This window comes from Peromyscus leucopus, chromosome 4 (assembly GCF_004664715.2).
Source record: "Peromyscus leucopus breed LL Stock chromosome 4, UCI_PerLeu_2.1, whole genome shotgun sequence".
Classification (NCBI taxonomy): Eukaryota; Metazoa; Chordata; class Mammalia; order Rodentia; family Cricetidae; genus Peromyscus; species Peromyscus leucopus.
Genome location: NC_051066.1, coordinates 103,093,166 through 103,112,011, shown reverse-complemented (window position 1 = coordinate 103,112,011; position 18,846 = coordinate 103,093,166). Strand labels below are relative to the sequence as shown.

The window sequence follows — 18,846 nt, the reverse complement described above, 5'->3', positions numbered from 1 at the left end:
TATTAGGTTGCTCATGTTCTGGTTCAACACCCATACATATCTGGGTAGCACTAACTGGACTCAGGAGGTTGTTGTTGTTATTAGTATTATTAGAAGAAGGGGGAAAAGACATGAAGGTGAAGAGGATGTGTTGGGAAGGGTCGAGGGAGTCAGAGGTGGATATGATCAAGATACATTGTACAGATGTATGGAATTGTGAGAGAATAAATAAAATATACACTCAAATTAATTTTTGTTTTGAAATATATAGTATAGACAACTGTGTCAAAATAACTGACTTACTTAGAATGTTGAAGTTTATCTTCTATTAATGGAAGAACAGCTGGAATCATCTCTCGAGGGAAAATCTGGCTGACAACAGTAAGTGCCATACACACTTCTACCAGATTAGTGCTCTGCAGGTCCTGCCATCGGTAAGAAAGAAGTCAGTCTACACAAGCTTAACACCACAGCAACCCTGCTTACGTAGTAATTTTCCCCAACTTTATAATCAACTTAGACATTCGCACCTGCCTCAGCACCTACAAAGTACACCCCCCCCCCACCGCCCCCCGCCCTGGTTTCATTTGCTGTAATAATCAAAGGCAGCTGACTGGCCACAAGCCCAAACAGTCTCCTTTGTTACAGCCCTCAAACTTTTCCAAACTAATAAAACAACTTTACAAACTTTTCTAGTTAACATAAGTGGAGCTTTACAATTTATACAACAAAAAGTATGTGCTCATACATACTTATACATGCATATAGTCTATAGAGTGATCCAATAAACTTTTAAATATATTTCTAAAAGTTTGAAAGAAGGCTGGTTAAGGTGGCTCAGCAGGTAAAAGAAATTGTTTACTAAGCAATGACGATCTAAATTTGATCTCCAGACCCCACACAAAAAGTCAGACGTGGTAAGCATCTCTAACACCAGTGCTGTGGTAAGATGGGATGCTGAAATGGGGGAAATGCCCAGAAGCTCACAGGCCAGCTAGCCTGGAGTTTGCAGCATGACAGAAACAAGAGATCCTGCCTCAGCAATGTCGGAGAGAACCAGTTCCCAAAGGTTGTCCTTTGACCTCCACGTGCATGCCACAGCATGTGAATATCTGCACGCGCACACGCATGCACGCACGCACGCATGCACACACACTAACAAATAGCTTTTCCAAGAGTGAAAGGAGCTGGGGAGATGGTGCACAAGTATGAGGACCTGAGTCTGACCCCAGCACGCATGTCAAGAACAGGCATGATGATGATGATGACACATTTGTCTGTCACCCCACACTGGGCAGGAGGAGATAGGAGAATGCCTGGAGTTCATGGTTAGCCAGTTAGTCAGTGAAAAAGGTGGGACAGCAAGATGGCTCAGTGGGTAAAAATACCTGCCAACAAGCCTGAGGACCTGAGTTCAGTCCCCAGGAGATACGCACAATAAATAAACTTAATTAAAGAAAATTATAAGAAAGTGTAGACGGTGTCATCCTGCTCAGCTTTTATACGGTGCTGGGGTCAGACCTGGGTCCTCCTGCTTGCACTGGACACACCGTCTCCTCAGCTCCCCTTTCAAACTTAAACAAATTGAGTTATTGGTGTGTGTGTGTGTGTGTGTGTATGTGTGTGTGTGTGTGTCCGTGTCCTGACGACCTGAGTTCAATCCCCAAGATACACACACAATAAATAAATAAATAACCAAATAAACCAATTTATATCTTAGTAAACTGGAGAGCAATCGAGAATAAAACCTGATATCAACCTATGGTCTCCACATGCACACACATTCATGTACAATCTCTCTTTCTCTCACTCACTCACACACACACACCTTATATGTGTGTGTGTGTGTGTATATATATATATACACGCACACACACACACACACATACACGCGTGTATAGCATGGCTTTAAATTCAGAAAAGAGCACACACACATTCTCACATATGAAAAGTGTGATAGGTAATAAACAGGAAGGCTTGAGGCTTTTAGAAAATGGTGGACAACAGACAAGTTCTGCTAGATTCTCCAAAGAATCAACCAGGGAAAGCACTCAGAACCGGGCAATGGCCCCAAATTCTGGTTTAACAGCAAAGTAAAAGAAACTTTATAAAACAGAACAAGGAGAAAGTCCAGACTCTGTCATGGAGGGCCTGGGGAGCTCTCCCCGCCCAATTTAAGAGAATGACCAGACCAGAAGTTAGAACAGAGAGCCTCAGAAAATCTGCACTACACTCTCAGAAACATACATGTTAAAGTGTGTGTGTGTCAGGGGGACAGAAGACAAAAGGTGTGGAGGTAAGAGAGGTTCTGGGCAAGCCACACTATCAACAAATTTTGAGCAGGTATTACAGGACTAGCTGCTGAATCTGGCCAGCAGAACAGCTCTGCACTGCAGAGAAGAAACTGAATCGTATTTGTAGAGTGTTCAGCCAACCGGAAACCTCATCAGAACTAGAGTCTGTGGGGAACCTAGACAAGGGTTTCAAAGTTGAGCTGGACACTGAAAGAGACAGCCCAGAAGTATGGTGAACTATCAAAAAATGGGTCTTTTTCTTGACTCCTTTTTAAAAATCCTGTGTATGATGTGTGAGGAGAGAGGAGCAGTGTGTGCATGCATGTGTGCAGAGGCCGGAGGACAACGGTGTGGAGTCAGTTCTCTCCTGGCCTCTGTGAGCTGCTCCAGGAATAGAACTCACTCCTCAGGCTTGCAAGCTAAGCCCTTTACAGACTTAGCCATCTCACAGTGGTCCCCAGATGGACTCTTGAAGTACTGCCCACAGGTGTGACCGGCATCTGGGAGCCCAAGGAGGAACATGGGAAGAAACTGGGACCAGCCAGCAGGCAGGATTGCACTCAGACATCCCAACCAGCTCTCTCCACTTACATTTACTCCCCCTTTATTTAATACCCAATGTCAATTTAGGCAGGCCAAGTCTAACTTTCTCTATTCTTTCCCTTTGCACTTCCTTTTCACAGGCTTTCCTAAAGAACGTGGGCTGGTGTCATTTGTGGCATCTCTGTCTCAGACTCCTAACAGTGTTTTATATTATCTGATTGCCTTTTTTAAACCTTCCCCTTTCCATTCAATGTTTAGTCAAAACTCTCCTCCCCAGCTCTGCCCCTGTTCCTGCTGCTCCCCACTTCCCTTTACTTTTCCCTCCTTTATTTTTTCCATCACCCCAATACTAATCAGTAACCTCAATGTTTTTCATTCATAGCCACAGTAACTGCTATGGTAGTACACACAGCCCTCTCCGGGTTCAATTACTGCGTACTCACAGTGGGTCTACCCACCGACAGCCACTGTTTCCTGCAGATGGAATTCTCCATGGTGAGGACTGAGAATTGACTCTAGTGCAGAGGAAAGGGTACTTCAGCCCTACTATGCGGCCTCGTCTCTCTTGAAGACCGCAAGCAACAGTAGGGTGATTTATAGACAGAAATCCACCGAAAAGGACAAACATGGTATGTGCTCACTCATAAGTGGATTCTAGACATAAAGCAAAAAATAATCAGACTGCAACCCACGGATCCAGAGAGGCTACCTAGCAGGGGGAACCCTAGGATGACTGTGGCTTAGAATAAGTTTTGGTTTTACTCAATTACTGGGCAAGTCTCAGTGAAACACTTCACTATTAGGATAAGAATTTATACTGTATCAAGCTGATAATAGAAAAAAAATAATGAAAAAGAAAGAAAAAACAAAAAACAAACAGAAATCCAGCCACCGACCCCGATGCTGCAAAACTCCAGGACCACGAAGAACCAAAGCAACAGAACCCCTCCAAAAATTGCTAAGCCACATTAGTGGCCTCAAAACAGAGTGGGTTAGATGAAATCCCAAGCAAAGAATTCAAAAGAATGATTATATTCTTAAAACCAAGAAGAGGACAAATGTAAACTATGAATGAATCTCAAGAAAATACAAAATGCTGAATGAAATGAAGACATCAACACAAGGTATAAAAGTGGAATTCTGAAAAACACTAAATTGAAATATTGCAAATGCAAAATGCAATTAAGTCTTTAAATAAGAAGTTCCATGGAAAGTCTCACTGACAGAATAGATAAAGGGGAGGGCAGAGTAGCAGGGCCTGAAGAATAACAGGGTACAGGAATTGGAACATTCAGATTACAACAAATACAAAATGATAAGTATAAGCAGAACATTCAGTATCTGTTGGACACAATGAAAAAACAAAAATCTATAAATTACAGGCATTAAAAGAAAGGCATAGAAACATATTCAATATAATTACAGCAGAAAATTTCCAAACCTAAGGAAAAAGATTGCCCAGGTATAGGAGGCATTTAGGGTACCAAACAGAGGAGGCCAGAAAACAACCTTCTGATTTCATCTTACACCTCAAACACCAAATATGCAGAAGATATACTAAATGCTACAAGAAACACTGTGGTGTCAGGACAATAATGACCCCCATAAGCTCATATATTTGAAAGTTTTGTCCCCAGTTGGTCAAACTGTTGGGGAAGGATTAGGCCTTTCTGGAAGAGGTGTGTCACTGGGGCTGGGCTTTGATGTTCCCAGTGCATGCTCTTCCTCAGGGTTGTGGATCAGGATATGAGCTCTCAGCTGTTCCTGCCAGCACGCCTGTGCTCTGCATCATGGACTCTAACTCTGAAACTATAAAGCCTACCTTAGTGCAATCCCTGGGACCTGTAATTCCAGTTCCAGGGGGCCCGACACCCATAACAAAACACCAATGTACATAAAATAAAAATAAATTAATTAATTGAAATAAATAAATTTCTAGATCCATACCTATCAAAATGAAGCCAAGATGAGATAATTTAAATATATTTACAACAAGCAACAGGACTGAAGCAGTAATAAATAAAATCTCCTAATTAATCCAAGCACTCAGGAGGCAGAGGCAGGTAGATCTCTGTGAGTTCAGGAGTCACAGATTAACTCTACCAGACCTTTAACAACTATGTAGGACTAAACTTTCTCAAATTATTCCAGAAGAGAAAAAGGAAGAGATGCTACCAAACTCTCTTTATGAAACCTCACAGGACACGAAAAGAAATCAAGGACTAATTCCTCTGATGAAAACAGATGTCAAAGTTCTTAATAAAACACTTGCAAACTGTCAGGTATGGTGGAGCACATTTTAATCCCAGCATGCAAGAGGGAGAAGCAGGCAGAACTTTGTGACCAGGCCAGCCAGGGTTTGAAACATAGGGAGACCCTGTCTAAAACAAACACACAAAACCTAACACATCAAATCCAGGAACAAATCAAAATATCATGCACTATAATCAAGTCAGTTTCATTCCTGAGGTGCAGGATGGTTCAACATCTGCAAATTAATACTGAATACATCACATAAGTGGACACAAGACAGAAATCACAGGATCATCTAAATATAAAGGAGAATTCTGACAAAATCCAACATCTCTTCATGATAAAAGTCTCAAAGAGACTAGGAATAGAAGGAACACAATAAAGACTATATATGGCAAACTTAAAGCCAGCATTATATTAAATGTGGAAGACCTCAAAACAATAAGCAAGAAAAGAAAATAAAGACAGAAACACAAAAGGAAGAAACCCAAAGTACCCTTATTTACAGATAGGATTCTATCCATAATAAAATCTAAAGACCCCACCAGAAAACTCTCAGACTGATAAACCCTTTCAGGCTCAACATACAGTATATACTTGTATGAAAATGTCATAAGCCAGGCAGCGTATGCCTATATTCCTACTTCACTGTGGAGGTACAGGCAGGAGGATCAGGAGTTCAATGCCATCTTCAGCTACAGAGTGAGTTTGAGGCCAGTCTGAGATTCATGAGATCCTGTTTCAGAAAGAAGGGTGGAGTGGGGAGAATAACAGAAAGGTCCTTATAGTGTTTTCTCTCTCTCTCTCTCTCTCTCTCTCTCTCTCTCTCTCTCTCTCTCTCTCTCTCTCTCTCTCTCACACACACACACACACACACACACACACACACACATGTTAAGAAAAATAAAACAGCCAGAGATGCAGTTCTGTTGGTAGAGTGCTTGTCTGGCATGTACAAAGCCCTAGGTTCACAATCCACAATGTCATAAACCAGTTGTAATGGTGCACACTGCAATCTTATCACTCAGGAGGGGAGGATCCAGGAGGCCAACCTTGTATACCAGAGGCCTACTCTCAAAAAATAGCCAGGCAGTGGTGGTGCACACCTTCAATCCCAGCCCTCAGTAGGCAAAGGCAGGCAGATCTCTGTGAGTCTGGCACCAGCCTGGTCTACATAGTGAGCTCCAAACCAACCAGAGTGTAAAAAACAAAAACAGACAAGAGAAATCCCTTCTAGATGCTAAAGACATATCAATGGTAGATCCTGCAGAGAACTGGAGTTAGTCCCGGGGCCTATGCCAGGCAGCTGACAACTGCCTGTAATGCTGCTCCAAAGGATCCGAGGCTCTCTTCTGACCTCCACCCATTACACATACATATAATTAAAAAAAATAAGTATCGCCAGGCGGTGGTGGCGCACGCCTTTAATCCCAGCACTCGGGAGGCAGAGGCAGGCGGATCTCTGTGAGTTTGAGGTCAGCCTGGGCTACCAAGTGAGTTCCAGGAAAGGCGCAAAGCTACACAGAGAAACCCTGTCTCAAAAAAAAAAAAAAAAAAAAAAAAAAAGTATCAAAAAAATAAACTATTTCTAAGTCGATTCCATAAGTAAACCTACAGTTTCAAAATTACTTAAGTAACTATGACTAGAAATGTCATATGACGACAGTAGACTTCATGTTAACCAGCATACAATAGATACGGTACCTTTACCACTGTATTCACAAGGAGAAGCAAAAGTTCATGACTTTCATGTAGAAATAAAGAAACAGCCAAATAACCTAATAAAAAATGAAGGAAAAGTTTTCATTACTACATATCCCCAAAAAATTCCTTTCCTAGTAAGTTAAAGCAATAATCTACCCCAAGTTTTAAGTGTGAAACATATCAGTTATAGGTACTATAACAACAAAGTGTAAAATACACGATTAACATCCTCTTCTAAGAAGATTCCAGGCGTCCTTCATCCTGCACACTCAAAACTACAGGTTCTTACAAGACCTATGAAGGAGTTCTAGTGAAAATCTTTCTAATACCAATCAAAAAATTCTCTATCTTAGAGCTAAACACAGAATTATTCAAAAACTTAAGTCATTAAGTTAGCATCAGTCACTGATGATTTATTTACATTATCATATGAACTATCTAAAACCTGATACAATGTTACTCATATCTTATTTTCTCAACTTGAAGACAGTGTTAAGTAAGTACCAGTTGAGGAAAGACACACTGTCTACCACATTAAATGTACTCACTGTCTTAAACAAGCATTTCTATTTAAACATTATGTTTTAAGATGGAGGAATGAATATAAGGCATCATGACAAATACAGTGAACATGGAATCCATGTGCTTTATGGCATTTCTGGCCACTTTTCACATTGTCAATGGTATTTATTGGTTACTATGTGTCAATAACTCTACAAGCCTTGCCTCATTTAATGCTGCAAACAACCCTGTGATGTAAGTGTGATTACTGTGCCAGTGAGGTGATGAGGTCAAAGTCTCTAGCTATGACATGATGGAAGCAGGACTCACGCCCAGACCAGTCCGTCCCCATGGCCTGATTCCATAGCTCTCATCCTCACTCTCCTTTCTTCTCAGCTCTTCCAGCCCTTTCAATAGACACCAATGGTGGCGATCCCTAACACTCCCAGGAACTGTGCATCTGGTCCACTGTCCAACATGGGAAACCATTAGCAGCTTCCAGTCTCACAGCCACAAAGGAGCAGCAGAACTGACTGCAATTTTTTCAGTGATGGAGGGGAAAGCTGTTACTCCTACAAGGGAGGAAAACGCTGACTAGGCCAGGGGCTCTAACAACAGAAGCAAAGTCTTCTTGCTCAGAACTCACCTGTTCAGCTAAGGTATCACCCACAGCCAAGTCACCAACACCAAAGTCAATAAAGTAGTTCAAAGGTCATATTAAAGAAACCTTAATTCTATTACCAAACATCCTGTTTTGACAAAGAATAAAGAAAAAGATGCTCTGGAATTTAACAAATAGATGTAACAAAGAACAATTAAGTATGAATATAGAGTATATCTGATATGACTAGGAATGAGGTACTGGGCTAGGGATGCAGCTGAGTTGGTAGAGGGTGTGCCTAGCATACACGAAGTCCTGGATTTAATTCCCAGCACTACATAAAACTGAGCATATTGATATAAGCCTGCAATCCCAGCATTTGGGCTAGTAAGAAGTGACAGCAATCTGGCCTCCACCAACACTAGGCGTGCACACAGTGCACACACATACATGCAAACAAAACATACACATAAAACAAACACACTGGTTTTTTTTTTTTAAGCTACTTAAGGGGTTGGGGATTTAGCTCAGTGGCAGAACGCTTGCCTAGCAAACACAAGGCCCTGGGTTCGGTCCTCAGTTCTGGGGGAAAAATGCTACTTAAAGCTTGGAACAAAATATCTAATAAGGCAACTTAAAGCCAGGTGTGGTGGTACATGCTTTTAATCCCAATATTCAGTAGGCAGAGGCAGGTGGATAGCTATGAAGTTCAAGGGCAGCTTGGCCTCTACAGAAAGTTCAAGGTCAGCCAGGTCTATATAGTGAGACTGTGTCTCAAAACGAAACGAAGGAAGGAAGGGAGGGAGGGAGGGAGGGAGGGAGGGAGGGAGGGAGGAAGGAGGGTTGGTTTGGGCTCACAATCTGAGGGCAGGTCATCATGGTAGAGAAGACATGGCAGGAACTGGAGGCAGCTGATCACATTGTATTGTTAGGCAAGAAGCAGAGATCAGTACATGATGCAAAAATAAAGTTGGAAATGAAAAAAAAGTATGTGAAGTCTAAAAATCAAAATGTAGCAACAGCTCTTCAAGTAATCACACCACCTATGCTGGTTAGCCTTTCTGTGGATTGACAAAAGCTAGTCATCTGGGAAGGGGGACCTCAACTAAGAAAGGGCCTCCAGCAGACTGGCCTGGAGGCAAGTCTGTGGGGGCATTTTCTTAATCAATAACTGATGTGGCAGGGCCCAGGCCACTGGGGCGGTACCACCTCTGGGCAGGTGGTTCTGAGTGCTATGAGAAAGCAGGGTAAGCAAGTCATGGCGGAGCAAGCAGTAGGCAGACTCCTGCATGTTCTCTGCTTTAGCTGCTGCCTTGAGTTCCTGCTCTGACTTCCCTCAGTGACAGACCATGGAAACAAACCTTTCCCTCCCCACGTTGCCTTTGGTTAGTGTGATGGCTCATCTTTGTTATCAGCCTGATGAAATCTGTCATCAACTAAACCCAAGCAGCTGGACACACCTGGGAAAGATTTCTTTTCTTTTTTTTTTTTTTTTTTGGTTTTTCGAGACAGGGTTTTTTCTCTGTGTAGCTTTGCGCCTTTCCTGGAACTCGCTTTGTAGACCAGGCTGGCCTCGAACTCACAGAGATCCGCCTGCCTCTGCCTCCCGAGAGATTTTCTTGATTGGAGCATTTGAGGTGAGAAGACCCACCCTAAATCTGGGCCTATCTCCTGGTACACCTCCATAAAAGGAAACCAAAGAAGGACATTTTGGCTTCTTGCCTGCTTGCCCTCACCCTCACTGACAAGCTCATCAATCCTGTCACTAAGGCATTACCTTGATGATATTAGAACCTGCTTCTTTGGGATTCCAACAAAGACTAAAGATTGGCTAAGACATCAGCCTTGGGACTGAACAACTGGCAGATTCTGGCCTTTCTGTCAGGAGTCTGCCACTGTTGGATTGGGTGAACCACAGCCTGAGAGCCATGCCAATAAGTCCTACATAAAATATTCATCCTATCAGTTCGGTTCCTATAACTAAGAACCCCAACTAATACAGTTAGATTTACCACAGCAGTACAAAGCAAATTAAGACACCACCAACTACCCAGTATTATCTTTCTCTTTTGGATTTTTTTTTTTTTATTGTTGTTTCTTTGTTTTTTGAGAGAAGATCTCTCGATATAGCTCTGGCTAGCCTGGGACTTGCTACTCAGAGAAGGCTAGCTTCAAAACTCAGAGAGATCCATCTGCCTCTGTCTCCCGAGAGCTGCGATTAAAGACATCTGCAACTACCACCAGCCCCAGTATTTTCAATTACCTGTTGTTTTCAAGAATTCCTATCTATGCCAACACAGTGCTCAGCCAGGTAACAAGAGAGTAGGCTGAAGTCCCATCTTTTTGCCAAAGGAAGCCAAAACAAAAATTGGCTGGACCAAAGTTAAGTCTAACTAAATTCTAGCCTTCAATATTTACAGATGTTCTATAGAACTAACTCTACTGTGTGGTTTGATATGTATTCTCCGCACAGACTCAGAATGCAGGGAAACTGAGTCTCCACTGATTCTCCTGGGCCTGACTATATGAGAACAACACATGGTCCACAGTCCCGCATGTAATTTTACCATTATAACTACTAACTTCTATGTTTGTTTCTAGCCCCTCCCCTACCACTGCAGAGAATCTCAAAATGGAGCCATGTAAGTTATCCACCTGTATGTGGGACTGTGGTGTGGGGCACATAATGGGCAGCCACTTACTTCTGCTTCTGGAGTCCTTAACAATATAGCTACCACTAAGAAGGGTGTCACAGCAGGAAGAGAACTGACTCTGACCCCCACAAACATGCTGTGGCATGCTCTCTCTCTCTCACACACGCGCGCACGCGCGCGCACACACACACACACACACACACACACACACACAATAAAGACACTAAAATTGTTTTACATATTTAAAGACTTATTTACTTATTTATGTATTTCATGTACAAGTGTTCTGTTTGCATGTACATCTGCAGGCCAGAGAGGGCGCCAGATCTCATTACAGATGGTTGTGAGCTGCCATGTGGTTGCTGGGAATTGAACTCAGGACCTATGAGACAGCAGCCAGCTCCCAACTGCTGAGCCATCCTTCCAGCTCATGTTTTAAATATTAAAAAAAAAAGGGGGGGGTATTACTATTTTCTCAACTGAAAAAAAGACACTATACAAAGGGAATAAAGAAAAAGAGCTAGATGGCCAGTGGTAGTGCACACCTTTAATCCCAGCACTCGGGAGGCAGAGGCAGGCAGATCTCTGTGAGTTTGAAGCCAGCCTGGTCTACAGAGTGAGCTCTAGGACAGCCAGGACTATTATATAGAGAGACCTTGTCTTTGAATACTAGAGAGAGAGAGAGAGAAGAGAGAGAGAGAGAGAGAGAGAGAGATATCAAGCAAGCAAGCTCAATAGCTCAATGTTGAAAAACTTAGGAAGGAAGAAAAATGAAAAGTAAAGAAGGAAAGACATGGAAGGAAGAAAGCAAAGAAACATCAGACTTCTGCCTGAATCTGGAATCTGCCATCACCATCTCCTCCCGGGCTGAATTCTAGACATTTCAAATATATCCATATCTAATACACCTCCCTTACAAAGGAAAAAGATGACGTTGATTTTCACTTCTCCTATAACGTTCAACAATAATGTAAAAAAATTTTTTTTCAGATAAACATGTTGGCACACACCTTTAATCCTAGAACTTTGGTGGTAAAAGCTCTGTGAGCTCAAGGCCAGCTGGGGATATATAATGAGTTCTTGTCTCAAAAAGAAAAGAAAACAATTACAAAACTTAAGAAACAAAACCAAATAAAATGAGAGCACTCGGGAGGCAGAGCAGGCGGATCTCTGTGAGTTCAAGGCCAGCCTGGGCTACAGAGCAAGTTCCAGGACAGGCACCAAAGCTACACAGAGAAACCCTGTCTCGGGGGTAAGGGGTAGGGGGGGAGTTTTAGACAAAATTAATTAATTACTTTTTCAAAAAGAGGAGCTGGAGAGATGGGGCGCTGGCAGCTCTTCCAGGACCCAGGTTCAATTCCCAGCACCCACAAGACTGCTCACACCTGTCTATAAGTCCAGTTCCAGGGCTTCTGATGCCCTCAAACAGACATACATTTAGGCAAAAAAATCAATTAACATAAAAAAGAATAAGAAAAGTTTTAGAAATATGAAAACTCTGTGGGGTGGGTGTCTAGAAAGCACCAAACCCTAGGTTCACACAAGCCAGGAGGGGCGGGGTAATCCTAGCATCTGGGAAGTGAAAGCAGAGAGGTGAAAGTTCAAGGTCATCCACGGCTATATGATAAATTAGAGGTCAGTCTGCACATCAGACTAGTCCAGAAAGAAACAACCAGAACAAGAAAAAGGAACCTCCTGCCGAACGGGATTTTCAAGGTACAGCCTGACGACTGAGCACTCGGCTACGGAACAAGTCTGCCAGTGAAATGAAATGCCTGGGAGCCAGCCTGAGAGCCTCAGGACGAGCCTCCTGAAGACGGGGAGAGCCAACCGGAACTACATCCCAGCGTTAGAGAAGCTTTAAAAGAAATCAATTTTCAAGTAAATTACTAATAAAGACTTCTTCAATAACACAAAAAGTTCAGGGTTATAAAAAGTATGAATGAGTTTGAAAGCTGAAACATTAATATACAGTAAGGAAAGAAACCTATCGCCATAAGGTACCAGTGGAGGGAGTCACAGAGTGATCTCAGGAGAGTTCACATTTAACTTGGAATATGGACAGGAAGATGCCAATGGACATCTGCTTTTGAAAGAGAGAGAGAGAGACAGAGAGACAGAGAGAGAGAGAGAGAGAGAAGGCCACGGCTAATCTGGGAGACAGAGACGCAGGTCTGGGGTGGAGCTGGGCTCAGCACGGGGAGGCTGCAGGCCTATCATCTTCCACTCCTCCATCAGGAAGACTGCCCATCCCTAGGAGCAGGGCATTGCCATGCTCATGGACCAAGACCATGCTCCATCCCACACTATCCCAGAGACTCCTTTGGGGATTCTCGCACAACCTGAAACCACTGGAAACAGATCCAAGTCCTTGAAGGGATTTCTCTAAACATCCTAAAGAATTACTGCAGACCAAAAAAAAAAAAAAGTCTTAATACCTCTAATGTATATAGTATTGTGGAAGTAAGAACAGCATATTTAAAATTATTCTAGTTTGTTTCAGTTTTTATTTTACAAAGTCATTTCTTAGCCAGGCAAATGGGTAATCCCAGCACTTGGGAGGCAGAGGCAGGAGAAGTAGCAAGTTCAAGGCCAGCCTGGTCTACAAAGTGAGTTCCGGGACAGGCTCCAAGAGCTACACAGAGAAACCTTGTCTCGAAAAACCAAAAAAAAAAAAAAAAAAAAAAAAAAAAAAGCAAATTAACTAAATCAGGCAGTGGTACCCCATGCACTTGGGAAGCAGAGGCAGGCGGATCTCTGAGTTCAAGACAGCCAGGGCTACAAAGAGAAACCCTGTCTCGAAAAACAAACAAACAAACAAACAACGCAATTAACTGTGTTAATAGTCGCCTCTCATCATTAAATTAATGGGATTAGATAGGCTTCTAAAGCATGAATTACTAAAGAACAATTTACATACAAGAAACTCACCTGTTTTATATGTACGGTTTAATGGGTTTTATATGTGTATGGAGCAACTCACTATCACATGATCAAGCACCTTTTCATCTTCCCAAACTCCAAAATGATTCATATCCAAGAAAGCTAATTTTATGTATAGGCTTTGTGTTCTAAAGTGTTAGCTTTGGAAATCTGGGCTGGGATATAGCTCAGTGGTAGAGAACTTGCCTTAGTACTTGAGAGTCTATCCCAAAACTATAAAAAAATCCTAGGACTATAAAAAAGAAAAAAAAACATACTCTAAAGACATACTATATACAAGCCATCATTTTATGGAGGTTAACACCTTAAAAAACAAAACAGTAAGAACAGAAGTCTTAAGCATATACATACCCACTCTTTTTTCTAAGAGGTTTCCTTGCTGGGCCAACTTGATTGCATGTATATAACCAAAAGAAGCATCATATCCAAGCATTTCACAATATATAAGTCTCACCATACATTCCTTCATCATTTTCTGAAAAGTGAAACAGCCAATCACTATGTGAACAAATGAATGCTTTCATTTTTCTGTATTTTAACAATGGAGCCATTTATCCTGGTAATGAACTAATATACATATTACAAAGCAATTGTCTAATATCACAATATAGACATAAAAGTTGCTTCTAACAATCACCAACAACACTATTAATGTAAAAAAAAAATTAGCTCAATATTTTATTGATAATGACACTATAAACTACCCGAGAAGTTTGATTAGAGGTGATCCTCAGACAAAATTTCATCCATGGTGATCATAGTTAGCATTTAAAATCAATTTGAGCTGGGCAGTGGTGGCACAGGTCTTTACTCTTAGCACTCAGAAGACCAAGCAGGCAGATCTCTGTGGGTTTGAGGCCAATCGGGTCTACAAAGCTTGTTCCAGAACAACCAGAGTACTTACACAGAGAAACTTTGTCTCAAAAAATCAGAGGGGGAGCCTGGGTGGTGGTGGCGCACGCCTTTAATCCCAGCACTTGGGAAGCAGAGGCAGGTGGATCTCTGTGAGTTCGAGGCCAGCCTGGGCTACAGAGTGAGTTCCAGGACAGGCTCCAAAGCTACACAGAGAAACCCTGTCTGCTGTGGGATGGTCTGTATATCAAATCTGTTGCTCTGATTGGTCAATAAATAAAACACTGAATGGCAAGTGGCCAGGCAGGAAGTAGGTGGGACAAGGAGAGAGGAGAATTCTGGGAAGCAGAAGGCTGAGGCGGAGAGACACTGCCAGCCGCAGCCATGACCAGCAGCATGTGAAGACTCTGGTAAGCCACCAGCCACGTGGCAAGGTATAGATTTATGGAAATGGATTAATTTAAGCTATAAGAACAGTTAGCAAGAAGTCTGCCACGGCCATACAGTTTGTATGCAATATAAGTCTCTGTGTTTACTTGGTTGGGTCTGAGCGGCTGTGGGACTGGCGGGTGACAAAGATTTGTCCTGACTGTGGGCAGGGCAGGAAAACTCTAGCTACACTGTCTCAAAAACAACAACAACAACAAAAAACCAGGGGGGAAAAATTCAATTTGAATGTTTTGCCAAACAAAAACATACAAGTTGGTAATGTATTCTGTAATGAAAATATTCCATTTTAAATATCAAACTGCAAGTCAGCTGCACTCCTATCATCCTAGCACTCAGGAACTGAGGTAGGAGGGAGGCTGACAAAGGACTGTGTGAGCCCAGGAGTTGGAGACGGGAATAAAGAACCCATCAAGTATCACAAAGCACGCACACAGATGTACATATCTATATATACAACACACACACAGACGTACAAAGATACCAGAGAAATGGTGTCTTGAATTTTATTTCCCTGAATATTATAACTACAAAAAGAAACACTTAAAAATCAGAGCCTTAAAAACAAGGATTTGGTGAGATTGTAAAATGGTGTGCCACTTTGGAAAAACAGTTTGGTGGTTGGTCAAAATGCAAAACATTGTTACTCTGTTACTCAACAATTCTACCCTTAGGAATATATCCTCAAACTACTGAAAATGTGCACCTATGAAACATGTACATGAAGGTTTACAGCAGTGTGTTGCTAATAGTAAAAAAGTTAAAACAACTCAAATAGCTATCAAATACTGGAGAGATATAAAATGTGGCTTATTCATACAATAGAATATTATTTAGACATAAAAATGAATGAGAAACTGACAGATTAAATGACTTTGGTGAACCTTCATAATTTCATTTGTAGATCTTTCCATTTCTAATTTATAAATACATTTGGGGTTATAAATTATAAAAAAAAAAAAAAAGAAAGAAACACTTATGTTCTCTTGGACTTCGCATATTCATGTTTATGACCATGTATTTGTGCAAAATTATCACCTTGATATTTCCTAGAGGAATAAACATTTCCACAATGACTAACACACACAAAAGACTCCACAGGCTGAGTGTGTTGATACACACTTTTGATCCCAGTACCCAGAAGCAGAGGCAAGTGGACCCTTTTGAGTTCAAAGCCACCCTGGTCTACATAGTAAGTTCTAGGCAGCCAGGGTTACACAGCAAGACTCGGCTTCAAAAATAAACAAATAAATAAAAATAAACAAATTTTATGATTTTTTTTTTTTAAAAACCACCCATCTCATTTTTACAAGTGTCAGGCCAGCAAGATGGCTCAGCAAGTCAAGGTCTTTGCCACCAAGTGTGATGACCTGAATTCAATCCTTCGGACACAGGTAGGGAGAGAACCAACGCCCACAACTTGTTTTCTCATCTCCACACACATTATGGCATGCACACACAAGCACAGGTTTATATACATACACACACTAAAAGTCTCAAATCTAATAAATGTTACACACTGCGTACATTTTGTGTTGAATTGATACAGTGTACCCCATAAAGACATAGTACATGTCAATTAAAAAAAAAAGATAACAAAACCAGGTTGTAATCTGAAGATGTGCAAACAGCCTCACAGTGGCCAACACAGAGTGCTTAGTGAATCTGGAAATTCCTATGATATGGAACCAGGCTTCAAATGCAAGTGTGCCGAACTATGCCAACATACCAGTGTTGTAGTAGGAGCAGAAACAGTCGCCTTCAGACTACTCAGTTCCTGCTGGATTAATTTCTCTTCTTCCTGAAAAATACAATTATAATCATTTTCATTAAAATGGAGTATCATTCTTAAAAAAGTTACATTCCCTGACCCATACAACCCTCCTTGGGGGTTATTATTATTGGAAGAATTATTTCCAGGTTAACCTATTACTCCTCTTCATTGCATTCATTTGATAGTATATATAGATTAGCAGAAAATTTTTTTTTAATTCAAAATGGGGGTGGGGAGATGGCTCAGTGGGTAAAGGTGCTTGCTGCCAACCCCGAGGACCTGAGTTCAATCCCTGGACCCCACATGACGCAATAAAAAAACTGACTCCTGGACACAAGTGTCATGTCACACATACACAATCCCACTAAGCACTTAAACACAGGCCCAACTATTGCCTAATACAATGCTATCTTTGTTTGTTTGTTTGAGACAGGGTTTCTCTGTGTAGCTTTGGAGCCTGTCCTGGAACTCACTCTGCAGACCAGGCTGGCCTCCAACTCAAGAGATCCGCCTGCCAATGCCCAACGAGATTAAATGCGTGGGCCACCACCGCCCGGCTATACAATGCTACCAAGTTACTGATATTAAGTAAGTAGCTGCCCGGCGGTGGTGGCGCACGACTTTAATTCCAGCACTTGGGAGGCAGAGCCAGGAGGATCTCTGTGAGTTCAAGGCCAGCCTGGGCTACAGAGTGAGATCCAGGACAGGCACCAAAACTACACAGAGAAACCTTGTCTCGAAAAACCAAAAAGTAAGTAGCTAATTAGAAACTACCAGCGAGGGCTGGAGAGACGATGCAGCAGATAAGGCTACACATTGCTTTTGGAGAGGACCAGAGTTTGGTTCCCAGACCCACACTATTGGCTCACATCTGCCTAAAACTCCAGCTCTAGGGGATCAGACACTTTCTTCTGGAATCTGAGGGCATTTGCACTCATGTGCACATATCCATCCATACACACACACACACACACACACACACACACACACACAGAGTACATACACATACGCATATTTTTTTATTTGGCCTCATACAAATTAGCAGAAGAAAACCATGAAGATATGTTAAGGACACCAATAATGATTGTGGGTTGTGCAGCAAGCCCTGGCCAATCAGCCTCGCTACACACCAGCTTACAATTAAAGTACGTGCACATTTTAAACCTTTAAAAGGCATCTTGTTTCTCTTGCTCCTCTCTGCTGGCATTTACATTGTACTTACATTAAGCCCAAAATAGATGGCTAAGTCCTTTGCTAGAAAGAAACGTGTTTTACTATTTTCCTCATTAATTAACGCATAGTTGTGTTAGATAAACATCTGCTGAAGAAATTATGACACAACATTATGTTTTTAAGACATACACTCCTTGAGGCTTTGAATCAGTACCACACGCAATCCTTGGGGGAACTTAGTAACTTCTATTGTAACTACTCGTTTTCAAAGGCCGTCTTTGCCCAAGACGTTGGTCCAGCTTGGGCCAAAACCTCAAGTTCTGCCAAGATAACAGCCCTGCCAGGGGTGGGAGTGAGGGTTGTCAGCTGCGGTGTGTGATGCCTCCTAGAAAGAGGAACTAAATTAAAACTCAACAGGGAAGAAAAACTTCGTAGGAGACTACAGTCCAGGACTCAAGCCACACTGGCTCTTTTCACTAGATGGCCGGCTCATGCAGTCCTCAAAGCACTCCCGTGGACGACACACCGGGTTCACGCTGAGAAGGGACACCCAGGGTCTTCCGGCCTCCAGATCAGATCAGATCCCTGGGGTCCGTGCCGACAGCAAACCCAAGCTCGGGGCGGACGCCCGGCCGCGTCCAGCTAGCTGACAAGCACCCCGGCCCACCCCGCCCTGCCGACCCAGCCACCTACGTGCTTGGACGAGAGCGCAGTGACGCCGCGGATGAGGCCGCCCAGCCTGGAGAAGAAGGGTGCTCTGGAGGCCGCAGGCCCTCCCAGCTGGTTCTGCAGGAAGAGCCCCGGCAGCGCGGTCAGCGTCCTCTCCACCATGTCGCTCATCGCGGCCTCCCGGCGGGCGCGGATACTTCGCGCTGAGCCTCCCGGCCGCCGTAGTCACTTCCGGCGTCTTGAACAAGAAATCTTTATTCGCGCCGCGGCGGCGCGAGCAGGGTGACGTTCCGGGAGAGACCGCCAGGGGGAGCGCGAGTCTACGAGGGAGAGCAGAGTTCTCAAGGGGCATGGAAGAAGGTCGCTCCCCGTGGCGGTGAAAAGTGTGCGCTCGAGTATTCTTGTATTTTCTAGACTCTCCCTAAGTAGTAGGATGGTGAATTCATGCCATTCCCCTGC

General features: G+C 42.7%; 1 protein-coding gene across 1 annotated transcript in view; it reads right to left on the bottom strand.

The window, feature by feature from the left end:
- Window positions 1-18,610, bottom strand: part of Ap4e1 (adaptor related protein complex 4 subunit epsilon 1) — a 59,852-nt gene extending 41,242 nt beyond the window's left edge. Inside the window, exons 1-5 of the mRNA XM_028892697.2 lie at window positions 18,412-18,610; window positions 16,501-16,572; window positions 13,824-13,947; window positions 6,774-6,847; window positions 283-404 (exon numbers count right to left, since the gene is read on the bottom strand). Of these exons, the coding sequence (XP_028748530.1) occupies window positions 283-404; window positions 6,774-6,847; window positions 13,824-13,947; window positions 16,501-16,572; window positions 18,412-18,558 (539 nt within the window). The 5' untranslated portion in view covers window positions 18,559-18,610. The remainder of the gene's footprint in view (window positions 1-282; window positions 405-6,773; window positions 6,848-13,823; window positions 13,948-16,500; window positions 16,573-18,411) is intronic.
- Between the last annotated feature and the right edge of the window lie 236 nt (window positions 18,611-18,846).